Raw genomic sequence first — 15,985 nt, forward strand, 5'->3', positions numbered from 1 at the left:
GAGAACAATGGCGCCGTCCTATGTAGGCACTCAAGCTGCGTCGATTGTTGGTGCATTTTCTAGACGTAATTTATCAACTTTTGCAGTTTCATCTTACAGTATGGACCCTTGGCTACTTTCCTACGTGATAGTTGTAATGATTCCGATTACAATTAAGCAGCTACGAAGAGTTTTTGGACAGAGATACAAGTCTCTCGCCGCGGTTAGTGAATGCATACTTTGTTTAAGGATTTTCGATCTTTTCAAAATGATTTATACATTTGTACAGCTGGATTTGAGACTATAGTGTTGTGAGAACGTTCAGTAATCACTCGTATGCGTTTTATTTACGAATCGATACATAGTTACTAATAAAAAAGCCTTTTATATAGGTTAGATTACCCTCCGCGATCCCTACATTATCCACAAGAAGTTCCCGAGTGTGCTGTTTGGACCAGGAAATTCGCCGAGTTAATAGGAATACATGATACTAAAAGAGGTGGCACGACCGAGCTGTGCGAGAGAGAAAGGAATAGTGCGCGACAAGGAGGGCGACAGGTGGCGTGCGCGAGAGAGAAAGGAATAGTGTGCGACAAGGAGGGAGATAGAAATATTACGCAGTCCCTGGAAATTCACTAATTTCTCATTTCCTGCGAATATTTTATGAACTTTTAGAGTCGCGTCTCAAAGAATAGACCCTTGGCTACTTTCCTATGTGATCGTTGCGCAGATTTTGATTACAATTAATTAGTTATTAACGGTTCTTTGAAACGATGACGAGAACAATGGCGCCGTCCTATGTAGGCACTCAAGCTTCGTCGATTGTTGGTGCATTTTCTAGACGTAATTTATCAACTTTTGCAGTTTCATCTTACAGTATGGACCCTTGGCTACTTTCCTACGTGATAGTTGTAACGATTCCGATTACAATTAAGCAGCTACGAAGAGTTTTTGGACAGAGTTACCAGTCTCTCGCCGCGGTCTTATGTAGGCACTCAAGCTTCGTCGATAGTTGGTGCATTTTCTAGACGTAATTTATCAACTTTTGCAGTTTCATCTTACAGTATGGACCCTTGGCTACTTTCCTACGTGATAGTTGTAACGATTCCGATTACAATTAAGCAGCTACGAAGAGTTTTTGGACAGAGTTACCAGTCTCTCGCCGCGGTCTTATGTAGGCACTCAAGCTTCGTCGATAGTTGGTGCATTTTCTAGACGTAATTTATCAACTTTTGCAGTTTCATCTTACAGTATGGACCCTTGGCTACTTTCCTACGTGATAGTTGTAATGATTCCGATTACAATTAAGCAGCTACGAAGAGTTTTTGGACAGAGATACAAGTCTCTCGCCGCGGTTAGTGAATGCATACTTTGTTTAAGGATTTTCGATCTTTTCAAAATGATTTATACATTTGTACAGCTGGATTTGAGACTATAGTGTTGTGAGAACGTTCAGTAATCACTCGTATGCGTTTTATTTACGAATCGATACATAGTTACTAATAAAAAAGCCTTTTATATAGGTTAGATTACCCTCCGCGATCCCTACATTATCCACAAGAAGTTCCCGAGTGTGCTGTTTGGACCAGGAAATTCGCCGAGTTAATAGGAATACATGATACTAAAAGAGGTGGCACGACCGAGCTGTGCGAGAGAGAAAGGAATAGTGCGCGACAAGGAGGGCGACAGGTGGCGTGCGCGAGAGAGAAAGGAATAGTGTGCGACAAGGAGGGAGATAGAAATATTACGCAGTCCCTGGAAATTCACTAATTTCTCATTTCCTGCGAATATTTTATGAACTTTTAGAGTCGCGTCTCAAAGAATAGACCCTTGGCTACTTTCCTATGTGATCGTTGCGCAGATTTTGATTACAATTAATTAGTTATTAACGGTTCTTTGAAACGATGACGAGAACAATGGCGCCGTCCTATGTAGGCACTCAAGCTTCGTCGATTGTTGGTGCATTTTCTAGACGTAATTTATCAACTTTTGCAGTTTCATCTTACAGTATGGACCCTTGGCTACGTTCCTATGTGATCGTTGCGCAGATTTTGATTACAATTAATTAGTTATTAACGGTTCTTTGAAACGATGACGAGAACAATGGCGCCGTCCTATGTAGGCACTCAAGCTTCGTCGATTGTTGGTGCATTTTCTAGATATAATTTATAAACTTTTGCAGTTTCATCTTACAGTATGGACCCTTGGCTACTTTCCTACGTGATAGTTGTAATGATTCCGATTACAATTAAGCAGCTACGAAGAGTTTTTGGACAGAGATACAAGTCTCTCGCCGCGGTTAGTGAATGCATACTTTGTTTAAGGATTTTCGATCTTTTCAAAATGATTTATACATTTGTACAGCTGGATTTGAGACTATAGTGTTGTGAGAACGTTCAGTAATCACTCGTATGCGTTTTATTTACGAATCGATACATAGTTACTAATAAAAAAGCCTTTTATATAGGTTAGATTACCCTCCGCGATCCCTACATTATCCACAAGAAGTTCCCGAGTGTGCTGTTTGGACCAGGAAATTCGCCGAGTTAATAGGAATACATGATACTAAAAGAGGTGGCACGACCGAGCTGTGCGAGAGAGAAAGGAATAGTGCGCGACAAGGAGGGCGACAGGTGGCGTGCGCGAGAGAGAAAGGAATAGTGTGCGACAAGGAGGGAGATAGAAATATTACGCAGTCCCTGGAAATTCACTAATTTCTCATTTCCTGCGAATATTTTATGAACTTTTAGAGTCGCGTCTCAAAGAATAGACCCTTGGCTACTTTCCTATGTGATCGTTGCGCAGATTTTGATTACAATTAATTAGTTATTAACGGTTCTTTGAAACGATGACGAGAACAATGGCGCCGTCCTATGTAGGCACTCAAGCTTCGTCGATTGTTGGTGCATTTTCTAGACGTAATTTATCAACTTTTGCAGTTTCATCTTACAGTATGGACCCTTGGCTACTTTCCTACGTGATAGTTGTAACGATTCCGATTACAATTAAGCAGCTACGAAGAGTTTTTGGACAGAGTTACCAGTCTCTCGCCGCGGTCTTATGTAGGCACTCAAGCTTCGTCGATAGTTGGTGCATTTTCTAGACGTAATTTATCAACTTTTGCAGTTTCATCTTACAGTATGGACCCTTGGCTACTTTCCTACGTGATAGTTGTAACGATTCCGATTACAATTAAGCAGCTACGAAGAGTTTTTGGACAGAGTTACCAGTCTCTCGCCGCGGTCTTATGTAGGCACTCAAGCTTCGTCGATAGTTGGTGCATTTTCTAGACGTAATTTATCAACTTTTGCAGTTTCATCTTACAGTATGGACCCTTGGCTACTTTCCTACGTGATAGTTGTAATGATTCCGATTACAATTAAGCAGCTACGAAGAGTTTTTGGACAGAGATACAAGTCTCTCGCCGCGGTTAGTGAATGCATACTTTGTTTAAGGATTTTCGATCTTTTCAAAATGATTTATACATTTGTACAGCTGGATTTGAGACTATAGTGTTGTGAGAACGTTCAGTAATCACTCGTATGCGTTTTATTTACGAATCGATACATAGTTACTAATAAAAAAGCCTTTTATATAGGTTAGATTACCCTCCGCGATCCCTACATTATCCACAAGAAGTTCCCGAGTGTGCTGTTTGGACCAGGAAATTCGCCGAGTTAATAGGAATACATGATACTAAAAGAGGTGGCACGACCGAGCTGTGCGAGAGAGAAAGGAATAGTGCGCGACAAGGAGGGCGACAGGTGGCGTGCGCGAGAGAGAAAGGAATAGTGTGCGACAAGGAGGGAGATAGAAATATTACGCAGTCCCTGGAAATTCACTAATTTCTCATTTCCTGCGAATATTTTATGAACTTTTAGAGTCGCGTCTCAAAGAATAGACCCTTGGCTACTTTCCTATGTGATCGTTGCGCAGATTTTGATTACAATTAATTAGTTATTAACGGTTCTTTGAAACGATGACGAGAACAATGGCGCCGTCCTATGTAGGCACTCAAGCTTCGTCGATTGTTGGTGCATTTTCTAGACGTAATTTATCAACTTTTGCAGTTTCATCTTACAGTATGGACCCTTGGCTACGTTCCTATGTGATCGTTGCGCAGATTTTGATTACAATTAATTAGTTATTAACGGTTCTTTGAAACGATGACGAGAACAATGGCGCCGTCCTATGTAGGCACTCAAGCTTCGTCGATTGTTGGTGCATTTTCTAGATATAATTTATAAACTTTTGCAGTTTCATCTTACAGTATGGACCCTTGGCTACTTTCCTACGTGATAGTTGTAATGATTCCGATTACAATTAAGCAGCTACGAAGAGTTTTTGGACAGAGATACAAGTCTCTCGCCGCGGTTAGTGAATGCATACTTTGTTTAAGGATTTTCGATCTTTTCAAAATGATTTATACATTTGTACAGCTGGATTTGAGACTATAGTGTTGTGAGAACGTTCAGTAATCACTCGTATGCGTTTTATTTACGAATCGATACATAGTTACTAATAAAAAAGCCTTTTATATAGGTTAGATTACCCTCCGCGATCCCTACATTATCCACAAGAAGTTCCCGAGTGTGCTGTTTGGACCAGGAAATTCGCCGAGTTAATAGGAATACATGATACTAAAAGAGGTGGCACGACCGAGCTGTGCGAGAGAGAAAGGAATAGTGCGCGACAAGGAGGGCGACAGGTGGCGTGCGCGAGAGAGAAAGTTATAGGGCGCGACAAGGAGGGCGATAGGTGGCGTGCGCGAAAGAGAAAGGAATAGTGCGCGACAAGGAGGGAGATAGGAGGCGCGCGCGAGAGAGAAAGGAATAGTGCGCGACAAGGAGGGCGATAGGTGGCGTGCGCGAGAGAGAAAGGAATAGTGTGTGACAAGGATGGCGATAGGTGGCGTGCGCGAGAGAGAAAGGAATAGTGCGCGACAAGGAGGGAGATAGGAGGCGCGCGCGAGAGAGAAAGGAATAGTGTGCGACAAGGAGGGAGATAGAAATATTACGCAGTCACTGGAAATTCACGAATTTCTCATTTCCTGCACATATTTTATGAACTTTTAGAGTCGCCTCTCAAAGAATAGACCCTTGGCTACTTTCCTATGTGATCTTTGCGCAGATTTTGATTACAATTAATTAGTTATTAACGGTTCTTTGAGACGATGACGAGAACAATGCCGCGGTCCTATGTAGGCACTCAAGCTTCGTCGATTGTTGGTGCATTTTCCAGATGTAATTTATCAACTTTTGCAGTTTCATCTTGCAGTATGGACCCTTGGCTACTTTCCTACATGATAGTTGTAATGATTACAATTAAGCAGTTTTTGGACAGAGTTACAAGTCTACCGCCGCGTTTAGTGAGTGCACACTTTCTTCAAGGATTCTCGATCTTTTCAAAATGATTTATACAGGGTATTTGTGCAGCTGGATTTGAAAATATAGTCATGTGACTACGTTCAGCAATCACTCGTATTTTATTTACGAATCGCTACAATCTACATAGTTATTAATAATAAAAACTTTTATATGGGTTAGATTATCGATCGCGATCGCTATACGACGTATATTATGCGAATACGTTATCCCCAAGTTGGTTGTTTGGACCAGGAAATTCGTCGAGTTAATAGGAATACATGATACTGAAGGAAGTGGCACGGCTGAGCTGTGCGAAAGAGAGAGAGAGAGCGTGCTAGCGCGTGCGACAAAGAGGGAGATAGATTTTGTGCCACTAACTTTGGTTATGTGATCCTGATACAGGAGCAGGAGTGCATAACGGTTATGCCATAACCAGAGTTGGTGGCACGCCATCTATCTCCATCCTTGTTGTACATACTAGCGTTCTCTCTCTCGCGCGCGACTCGACTGTGCCACCTCCACTGGTATCATGTATTCCTATTAACTTTGCAGAATTTCCTGACCGAAACGGCCAACCATGAGATAACGTAGGGATCGTGGTCGGTATTGTAGCTATTACAAGAGGTCAATCACACGGAATACGAGGATATAAGTATAATAAATACTTTCCTATGTGATATATATAACCAGGGGATTGAAGCAGACCAATTTTTTATTTGCTCCGCTGCTACTCCGCTCCAACTACTTTTTTTTTTAATAAAAATTCTTTTATTACTTTCAAACAGTAATCTTTCATTTGCAACAAACCCCATCTTTCTAGCTTTTCATTTTCATATAGAAAAAAATTCATAAAAAATTGAGAATTGGTATTTATTAAAAACATTTCATTCATATGCTCTTATAAAATGAAAGAAAATTCAAATAATAAATAAAAATTTGCAGCAGTAAAAATTTTCCGTGCTCCGGCTCCGCTCCTCCGGGTAAAACCACATTGCTCCACTGCTCCGTGCTCCAGCTCCGAGCCTCGCTCTAACGCTCTGTTTGTAACAGCTCTTGCTTGGTTACAATAAACACGAAGCCGAATTATAATTCAACTGCAAAGAATCATTAATGACTATTTACTTTGTAGAAGGTGTAGGTTACGATTATGAAAGAAGCACAGATTCGATGATCGTAATTATTCTTAATTTTATTAATAAATAACTTTATATTTACACTCTGTTGGTCAATTTTAATGCAAAGTGAAATAGAATCTGCCCCTTTGAAACCTTTTCTCAAAGTGGAATAGAAACGCTTGTTATTTATCCCATTAATACGCTTCGAACATTAAACATACGTTCAGTCAGGTATCGGTAGTGAATTGAAGTATTTCAATGCATTCTCTACGGAAGGAAGTACTAGATTGTACACAGGATGGACCACTTCCACCAAATTCAAATTACGAGATCCAATAATCAATGGCTTCGGAGAATGCTGCGCGATCGATAATCCACTCAGTGCGTAACAAGTATGGTAAATATCCCAGCATCTAAAACGAGCAGAGAAATCCGTAGGACCATTGGATGTACCGTAAATCGTAATAATAGTGTTCCATACTTTTTAGGTTTATCCAGAAAGCCACCGTGAGGATGTTGACAGCAGATTAATAAATATTCTTGTAAGGCCTCTTGATTGAACAACCAGTAATTGGAATTGAACACTGTCTCTTGCTTCGTTAAAACTGCATTAATTAATGGCAAAGCTCCGCCCTGCCAAAATGAATAGCAGGCGTCTACTAACTTGTTAGTGCGCCCCTCGAATCCACCTTCAAGACGCATTTGCTTGTTCACTATCCATCTCTGAAAGCAAACGCGATTGAGATGACAAATGTGAGTTTTCGATCCGCAGTGAAATTACAGGCGCAGAGTGTACCAGCAACGACTTCAAGTGGCATAAATCAGTTTTCCCAAGAAGTACGAGCCCTGCGAACCCACAGTACGTGTACCCTCCGTGAGCTTCCATGCCGGGGCAGCCACCAAAGCCACCCTCCCACGTTTGACATTTAGATATCCAACTCTCAGTTCCTTTGAACATTTCAGGAGTATATACATTTGTCAGTTTCGCTACAGCGATCGCGCAATACCCTCCTCTTATGTCTACCTCTCCTTCAAGGTGCAAACTGAAGGAGCCATCCCCTGCATGCAAAGACGACAAGAAGCGTGCAAGCGACTTTCTAAAATCAATATCACAGTTCTTCAAATGGTATAAAACTAAAACTCGATCTCGACTATCTCCATCCGCTTTCCTTCCGCACCTATCAATGACTTGATACGCCCGACGAGTGCCGATTGTGCATAAAGCGTTTATCGCCGCGTAAGTAGACGCCAAGTGAGGAAATTGTCCCGGGCCTCCGCCGAATCCTCCTTCGGGCGACTGGCATTTGGCCAGGAATCCAACGATCCTATCATATATGTCTTCGTCCAAACTTTCTCCCAATATCTTTAGGGAATGTACAATCCAGTAACACAACCATGGCCTGCTGGAGTCTAAAGACTGAGAGGCAGAGTTAATTACGTGTAATCGTTAATAAAAGCGAATCCGATTGGAGGAAGCCGCTCACTTACTTCGCAGTTCTCGTTGAGATTAGTCAAAGATTTTATCAACAGCTTGATGTGCTTCTGTCTTGTTAATGTGGGCTCGCCGTTCAGCTTGTACAACTTAAGTATGCAATCCTCTACGAGACTCTGGAATCGAAAGGCGGCATATTAACGGACGGTAAGATAAAAGGACATATAACCGGCCAGTTATTTTTATCGACGCGAGGCCCGCACCTGCTCTTTGGACGTGGCGGTTTGGTGGGCCTCCTCATCTTGCCTTTGCTCTAACACCTCGTTGTAACTTCTAACGTGCGCTCGGTCGAGTTCATCAAACACTGAGTTCCACATAATCTATCGGACACGCGAATACGCTATATTAACAATCGGCGGCAAGCGATTACGTGGTCGGGTTAAGATATGCATATAAAAAACGAGGATTGTGTGTGCTACGGGATTTACAAGAGAGATAAAACGACAAAAAGAAAGCGCTCCCTTTGTCACCTATTCACGCGATAAGGTTCCGCTTCATGATGAGACTTTTCGTGTTCGAGTAAAACGTAATCTCTCGCGCGTTCAACGATATTACGACCGTGCGCTGTATGTTACGTTCATGGTGGACGCCTTTGTGCATAATGCCGAATTTACACAGAGAATCTACATCAATTAACGGGCTGCAATTTGTTTCATGCGTAGTAATACAGACGCGATAGGATGGGGAATGTTGGTTGGAGTTAAGGTTAGCGGAACATAATAATTAGAAGTTTCGCTACACGGACACGCAAACGGTTAGAAACCGTGCGTGGACGGCTTTAGTTATGGACGAATTCCACTTACGTCCAAATCGCCCGTGATTTTCACTAAGCCAGGTTTTCCTGTACGCGACTGAACGCATCGTCAAGAATTTCGAAGTTGATTTTCTCGAAAATGAAGCACGATATGAAAAAAAGTTACTCTTTCTTCTCGACTAATAACAAGTAAATAAGTCGAGAAAAAGGAATAAAATTTTTTGGCATTGCGCTTCATTTTCGAGAAAATCGACTTTGAAATTCTTCACGATGCGCGCAGTCGCGTATAAGGAAACCTACCCTAATGAAATTCGCGGGCGATTTGGGCGTAAGTGGAATTCGCTCGTGTTATAGTGCGTTTCCAATTTCCGTTCTGCGTTAACCTATCCGGCACGTTCCTTTCGTTCGTGACGTTTCTATTTTGAAAAGGGATAGAAGCCTTCTATTAGGAAGGTTTCAGGGAATGATTCAGAATTTTTCAGAATGATTCTGCCTGATTCTGCCGTTGAGGTGGCTTCTAGAGGTTTGCGAACTTGCAGCGATGTATATTATGACGGACGATTACTTTGTGCCGAAACAGTTTATCGTTTACACGTTTTATGGCAAAAAGACTTGTTTCTGCTGGGACGAGAACAAGCTCGCTATTTTCCCATACAAGAATGATCATTTTACTGCTGTCGAACTTGTAACAGCTCCCGGTCCAATAAAGAGCATACAATGCTTCACCGATCGTGTCTTCTTGATTTGCATTCCGCAAGGAGTGTACAAGCTATCCAGGGACCGAGAGTTTGCCATTTTAAGTATGAGCGCGGTGGGCCTGGGTACCGTGTTCTACGAGGTCTTGACGCCGAGGAGTAAAAATCTTTACTTGGACAACAAGCAGACTATGACAAACAAGCTACTCTTTCAGCTGTCTTCCGAAGACGGCGACTCCAGCAACCTCTGCATTTGTCCCTTGAATCTGGAGAACGCCGGCGAAAGATTCATGAGGAGTATAACGAACGACTCCACTGCGGAAAGTTTATGCTTAATCGCAGACGACAAGATACTTTTTGTATTAATTAGGGAAACTGTTCGCATCGTGCATAGTAGTATTTATTGTATTAGAGATATAGTACCTGTGCAAAGAGATTCTAAGATCGGGGGATTGTTGCTGATCACTACCGCGGATATTATTTTAATGTACTCGAGAAACGATTTGCTGTCCTTTGAGAAAATCTGCTTGGGGATACATGTGCAGAGTATTTGTGCAGGTTTTAGCCAGTCAAGCGAAGATATATTGTGGTTCGTTTATTCGGACGAATCCAAGTTGTATTACGGGAAGAAGCAATTATTAATGAAGAGTGTTCAGCAAATTAATGTTCAAGAGAAGAGCTTCGCTTGCTTGAAATGCTATGATTCCAAGACAATTCTGGGCTTGACCACAAACAAACAACTGGACGAACTTTCTGCGGATGTAGTGGAAAGGACATTATCAGTGGAGAATGATACTTTCATAAATCTAAATGCCGATATGCTAAAAGGTAGCCAGCTAGAAATAGATAAGATTTACAGAGGAACTCAGGAACTGCATAGCCTGAATATGGTATTACTAACCGAAGAAGAAACGTTAAGCAGAATAAATTTATACGCTCATAGACGTAAAGCACGATTAGTTCCAAAAGTGTCCATAAATAGGATAGCGGATCAGTTGTTCTTGTCTGTGAAATTGGATACACTGCCAAAGAACAGTTGGGTTGTGCTGAATTTGAGATCAGAATGTCTGAACATATTTTCTATGCGTAAAGTAGTGGACGAGAAGACTGTAGTCGATATTTGTGTACCCAATGAAAAGGCAGAAAATTTCTTAGGAATTGCAATAGACTTGATCACCCTGAAGGATGAAAGTCACTCATGGTGTCTAATAAGGAATTACATAACCAACCCCTTGCTTAAGAAAAACAAGAAGAAAAAGACAAGATCGGACCAGACGAATTTCATCAATTCCAAGATCGCTGTGCTCGAAAATTTCATAAGAGACGGTGACATCGATATGAAAATGTTGTCCGAGATGAAACGAAGCGTGAGAAGAAAATTCGGCGATACATAAAACCCAAGCGCTTCCGAAATATATAGGCCGATGTATAAACTACTAAATGTTTTATTAATCGAAATACCTTGAATAAGTCGTGAATTAAAATGATAATTTTTAAGAAAACATTACACTGTACGTTTATTTGGCGACCCTTCCGCGTCATCGAAGAATCTGTCTGCGCCGGCTTAAGGGGGGACCCCACCCTGAAGCTACTAGCAAAAGACAAAATTAGAGATTTATTTGCTCGTATAAATAAAAATATAGGGCTTGGATTTTTTATACAGTTTTAAAGTCTGTATCTTTATTCTGCTAGAAAATTTTTTTTTATGAAAAATTGTACAAAATAACGGCGAACAAAATGGCTTCCCGGTGTACTGCAAAAAAAATTTTTAAGAAAATCCTGCGCTAGGTCAAGGATAATATATTCCTGTTTATATATTTTTTTTGTATTTCCTTCTCAAATGATCCAGTCATTCCCAGGAGTGTGGGCCAGCTTTTTTGCAGTGCTCCGGGAAGCCATTTTATTCGCCGTTATTTTGTACAATTTTTCATAAAAAAAAATTTCTAGCAGAATAAAGATACATACTTTAAAACTGTATAAAAAATCCAAGCCCTATATTTTTGTTTATACAAACAACTAAATCCCTAATTTTGTGTTTTGTTAGTAGCTTCAGGGTGGAGTCCACCCTTAATACTGAGATTCTCGCACAAGCGTTATATATATTTCATACAAGTTCTTTTCTCGGTGATTCTCATAACTTCTCCGAGCTGGGCACCTCGATGATGCTGCCTATACTGCAGCTGGAACTCTTCTTCGACTGCTTCTGTTGGGTCCTCGAGCTGCTGGGAGTCCTGACGCCACCCAGCCGAGTCTGAAGAGCCTCCAGCGACTTGGAGCTCTTCTTGGACCCTCGTTCCCCACCTCTGGCGTTGGCGTCGAGGCTGCGCCGCCACAGCTTAGCGAAGCAGACGCGGAAGTTCTCGGAGAAGACACCGTAGAGAAGAGGATTGACCACGGTGTTTAACTGGGCGACGATCAAAGTCCAAATGAAATGATGCGATCTGAGGAAGAAATTCGTGTCCTCGGTGGGCCTTCTGCCGTCTATATAGATCAGCAGCATCACGGTGGTGATGGGGAGCCACATGACCAGCACGGCCACCACGTTCAGCAGCAAAATCCTTACGACTCGTAGATGCTTGTGCAGCCGCAGCTCCTCGTGCTGGGAAAGGCTGCCGGCGCGACCTTGCCGGCCGGTCATCGATGCTGAGGACAGTTTCCTCCCCGCCCACGGCAGCAACGTTCCCACCACCGACAGCTCCGAGTCTCTCCTACCTGTTGCGCCGCTCTCCAACCCCTGTAATATATTTATCACCTTCGATTAAAAATAGCCGACCGTGACACAGGGGCACTTCATTACGAAACACCGAGAGGCACAGAGCGGCTGTTATAACGCGATGTAAAAGATTCACAGCCGGACGAATTACTTGAGCGACGCAGGGGACGGCCCATCTGCTTCGCGTGTCCAGGATCTTTTGGAAGATACGTTGGTAATGATAGACTAGCAGGGTCATGGGCAGAAGGCAAGCCAGGACGATGATCGGTACCGTGAAGCATAGGGAGACGTTAACGACGTCGCTTCGTGGGAAGACTAGAGTGCAGATCGTTAAGTTGCCGGCGATGTCCTGCGAATTGGAATGCAACGAATGGGAGGGTCACGTTCAGACAGTACAGAAACAAGGCAGATCGCGATGGTACCTTGGACTTGAACCAGAAAACGACAGGCAGAAACACGAAACCGGCGATGGCCCAAGTGAGGAGACTAGCTGCTAGGACCCTGGACCTCGTCAAGGCACTTCTGTAAGGAGCTATCGCCAAGCATCGATGCCTGTCCATTGATATGAAGGTCAGTGTCCATAGAAGCACGAAGCCGCAGACAAACTGCAAGTAGAGAAACCGATCTATTAAAAAAAAAAAAACCCAATGCGCCGCGTCTTCCTACTCTCGTTTATCATGTACACGCGTGCGTTCCTAGAATCGACCGCAGATAGACGACAAGGAAAAAGTTGGTCTGCAAAGTATTGAAAGGAGCGTCGTATTTATAGGCCCACCCTTTGTGGGTGATTGCGGCCTTGATCCATGAGGGAAGGTTTATCGAATGACAACAACTCGTACCATTATCGTGCACGCGTGATGTTCCGCTCTAATTAAGACGATCATATTTCTTAGGGGCTGAAAGGGGCGCTCAAGAGAATTTCAACGCAGTGACTGGGGTCTCCCGAGAGCAGAAGTACAAGTCGGGCGATTAGAGGTTCGAAGGCGCAGAGGATCGACTCCCAACGATGCGAATATTCGTAAACATTGGAGGATCGTACCTGGGAGTAGGGCAACAATCGGCAAACCGTTTCACCCAGGTGCCAGGACTGCGTCAGTCTGGTGTAAGCGACCGCTGGTACGCCGACGGTGAACAAAAGATCAGCGGCGGCCAGGTTCACCAGGCACAAGTTCGTGGGCGTTCTCATCTCCCTGTACCTAAGCACGCAGCCGGCTATACCCAAGTTGGCACCCACCGCCAGGACGAAGCTGATGGCCAGTATCACCACCTGCGAGCACACGCATCCGATTCATCCCCATCTGCCGTTTTATTCTGTGAACCGCGCCCGGTCCCGCAGCCCTTAAAAGCAACGTTCACGTTGCCGAGCAACCTCATTTGTAAATCCAAAAATAGGCACACTTATGTGCATTGTTCGCCTCTCTAATGAGACACAAGCTTTCCAGCCGCTAATTAATGGCTCGCAGCACCGGGCTACAAGGTAGCGCGATAAAACAATGATCGTCGATGCTGTTATCAGATCTTTTTGTAAGCCTCTGCATGGACAAGGCGCTCGGGTGCGAAACCACTCGACAGCCGCGGATCCTCGAATGGGAAACACTTGCCTCGACGTTGCTAGCTCCCTTCCGATTGCCGAGCTCGCTGTAGTAGGTGAAGTAATACCGCGGTCCCCATTCTTCGTCCTCTCCCCACAGATAAGACGAATTCATGTTTAAATCGTAGACGATTTATTGCCTCGCGACGGCCGAGCCAGGCTCATGACTCGACTCCGTGCTCTTCCGATTCATTGGAAGCTCCCTCCTGCCCTTTCGAGCCTCCCTCGTGCTCTCGAGCATTTGCTTTCCATTCGACGGCCTCGTCCAACGACAAATCGTTATTTTCTCCGCAGGCCGTTCCACGGTTTATTACCGTTCCGCTTTACTCGTTGTTGGTCCCGCGAGATCGCTCCCCGAGAAGCGTCTCGCATCTCAGCGAGCCTTTATTGACGCTATCCGCGCGACGTATCCGGTTGATAGGACTTATCGGACCTGTAACAGGCGAATCACTTAATGCAATTTAACTTCTGGGCAACCGAGCCGCGGCCTATTAGACTCGATTACGTCCGAGCCGCTTCCCATCGATATATTCTATCCCGCTGCACGGTTAATTGCATCCGCGGGTGTCCGGCAATACGATGCTGCGAGTAACAGGTGTCCAGATCGTGCACGCGTTCTTCGCACCGTGGGCGATAATCCACTAATCTCTCGGAAATTTCAAAGCGACTGGAGTTAGAGAGAGAGAGAAAGAGGCGTTGCGCAGGAAACTAGGAAGTGTTATAGGGATCGATAAGATCCTCGTTTCGAACGCGTCTCTCCTTTAGGAGACTTATTAGGTATTCCCTGTGAAATACTTGGGAACGATCGAGGACGTACGCGCACAATTATCGCCCTCGATTTGTCCAGAATCGAGCGAACAATTTCTTTCTCCCGGCTGTTCCCTATTTTTAACGGTCCTGTGAAACGAGGAATAGTGATTGCAGGCGGAGCTCGGGAAATATTTACGGAAGTTTACGACTCGAAGGAGATTAACACCATGGGTAGATTTAAAAAAAGCGATGAAGCGGCTCTCTTTTGGGCGGTCGCCCGCGAACAAGTTTACCAGGAACCTTCGCGACTTAATTCTTTCTTCACGAATTACTGTTCGCCTCGATGTACACAGCGGGATATATTCGATTGCTCGCAAACAACGGCCCCGACGTTTACGCGCCGGAGAAGTAAACGCGCGTTAGAGGATCCACGGGCCGAGGGCTCCGATCGATCGCTTTGTCTTCGAGTTTCAAGACGGCCTGTATTTTCGGACGGGGAATAGTAATGGCTGGGACAAAGGAGACCGTGAATGGACCGATAAAGCGATCCTGGGAAATCGAATTGCGAGCGACAATGCAATAGAGGCGGTAATCGATATAGTTTTTTTTTTATACGCTTTACGGGGTATTTATAAAGCCGACGGAACACCGATATTGTTCGCGTACGAAAAGAGGATACCGAGAGGTTGAATTTCGCGTCGACGAGGGAACTGAAATATCCTAATGGCCAAGGGAGTGGCTGTCACCTTTACCTTCGAGGACACTCGTTCGTTTCTTGCAATTATCCTATCGCGAGTTCTCATCCCCTTATTGTCGAGAACTCACTTTTCTTTTAGCGAAAATTTAGAACGAGAATCGCCGAAGCTTTGGAGAACAATTGAGACCAGTATACGAAAGAACTGGATAACGATCTTAAAAACAGCGGGTCGACTTCGATAAATTGTTTTTAACAGCTCCATTACGCCGTTAGCTGATTGTTGAGTTATTAAACGGTTTCATTGCAGTTGATTCGCGCGACGTTGCTGTTATCCCTACCTAAGGATTCATTGAATAGGGAATAGCCGATTTTTAATTACTTCCCGCAACCAGCGGGATAAATCTGCCTTTCCTCTGTTTACGTATCGCCTGCTCACGTGGCGTGAAATTTCGCTATTCGAAAGGCTATGGTTCACGCAGCGTCGAGTCGGGGATTAGTTATCTCTCTGCTTGGGATTTCATTGTGTATAAAATTATGGTTAGTTGGGTAATTATATTTACATTAAGACATACGTGATGCACGTACCTTTGCGTTAATTGCGTGCCATTCATGTGCATAGGGGGCGATGAGATTTGTACCTTGGGAGCCTCTAAAACACGCGTTTTAGAAGAAGGATCGAAATTGTATCTTTCTGTGAAAGTCGTTGAACAATAACGTGTAAGAAAGTTCCGAGCACGCGGACTCGAGTAAAGCGTTTGACGCCTGCGAATACTACCCGCCAACTGACTGCATCGAGTAACTGTCATCCATCGGGAGTCGTACTTCGGTCTACG

At 43.8% G+C, this 15,985-nt stretch overlaps 3 protein-coding genes across 5 annotated transcripts; 1 reads left to right on the plus strand and 2 right to left on the minus strand.

The window, feature by feature from the left end:
* Positions 1–6,508: 6,508 nt before the first annotated feature.
* On the minus strand, positions 6,509–8,657 carry Fntb (Farnesyl transferase beta subunit). The gene is made up of 7 exons (XM_076822466.1): positions 8,423–8,657; positions 8,156–8,272; positions 7,949–8,068; positions 7,639–7,877; positions 7,257–7,557; positions 6,942–7,183; positions 6,509–6,873 (listed from the first exon to the last, which is right to left on the minus strand). Exons 2-7 carry the CDS (start codon positions 8,267–8,269, stop codon positions 6,684–6,686), a joined length of 1,206 nt encoding a protein of 401 aa, XP_076678581.1. The 5' UTR covers positions 8,270–8,272; positions 8,423–8,657; the 3' UTR covers positions 6,509–6,683.
* A 410-nt stretch (positions 8,658–9,067) lies between these two features.
* On the plus strand, positions 9,068–10,903 carry LOC143374349 (uncharacterized). The gene has a single exon (XM_076822455.1). It carries the CDS (start codon positions 9,248–9,250, stop codon positions 10,793–10,795), a length of 1,548 nt encoding a protein of 515 aa, XP_076678570.1. The 5' UTR covers positions 9,068–9,247; the 3' UTR covers positions 10,796–10,903.
* Positions 10,829–13,857, minus strand: LOC143374354 (free fatty acid receptor 4-like). 3 transcript variants are annotated; one of them, XR_013086643.1, is made up of 6 exons: positions 13,716–13,857; positions 13,154–13,381; positions 12,537–12,719; positions 12,266–12,463; positions 11,467–12,135; positions 10,829–10,955 (listed from the first exon to the last, which is right to left on the minus strand). XR_013086643.1 is itself a non-coding variant. In XM_076822461.1 (5 exons), exons 1-5 carry the CDS (start codon positions 13,818–13,820, stop codon positions 11,533–11,535), a joined length of 1,317 nt encoding a protein of 438 aa, XP_076678576.1. In that variant the 5' UTR covers positions 13,821–13,857; the 3' UTR covers positions 10,829–11,532. The 3 variants fall into 3 exon arrangements, 2 of the variants coding, with proteins under 2 accessions (XP_076678576.1, XP_076678577.1); XM_076822461.1 differs by having other exon boundaries at positions 10,829–12,135; XM_076822462.1 differs by lacking the exon at positions 12,266–12,463 and having other exon boundaries at positions 10,829–12,135.
* Positions 13,858–15,985: the final 2,128 nt, after the last annotated feature.

This window comes from Andrena cerasifolii, chromosome 10 (assembly GCF_050908995.1).
Source record: "Andrena cerasifolii isolate SP2316 chromosome 10, iyAndCera1_principal, whole genome shotgun sequence".
NCBI classification, from domain to species: Eukaryota; Metazoa; Arthropoda; class Insecta; order Hymenoptera; family Andrenidae; genus Andrena; species Andrena cerasifolii.

Coding starts and splice junctions, on each gene's coding strand:
- Fntb (XM_076822466.1), bottom strand. CDS start 8,269: ATGTGGAACTCAGTGTTTGATGAACTCGACCGAGCGCACGTTAGAAGT. Junction 7,558..7,638: donor GCGTATCAAGTCATTGATAG/GTGCGGAAGGAA, acceptor TATTGATTTTAG/AAAGTCGCTTGCACGCTTCT. Junction 7,184..7,256: donor GCCACTTGAAGTCGTTGCTG/GTACACTCTGCG, acceptor GTTTGCTTTCAG/AGATGGATAGTGAACAAGCA.
- LOC143374349 (XM_076822455.1), top strand. CDS start 9,248: ATGTATATTATGACGGACGATTACTTTGTGCCGAAACAGTTTATCGTT.
- LOC143374354 (XM_076822461.1), bottom strand. CDS start 13,820: ATGAATTCGTCTTATCTGTGGGGAGAGGACGAAGAATGGGGACCGCGG. Junction 12,720..13,153: donor GATTGTTGCCCTACTCCCAG/GTACGATCCTCC, acceptor CTCTACTTGCAG/TTTGTCTGCGGCTTCGTGCT. Junction 12,136..12,265: donor CCGTCCCCTGCGTCGCTCAA/GTAATTCGTCCG, acceptor AATATATTACAG/GGGTTGGAGAGCGGCGCAAC.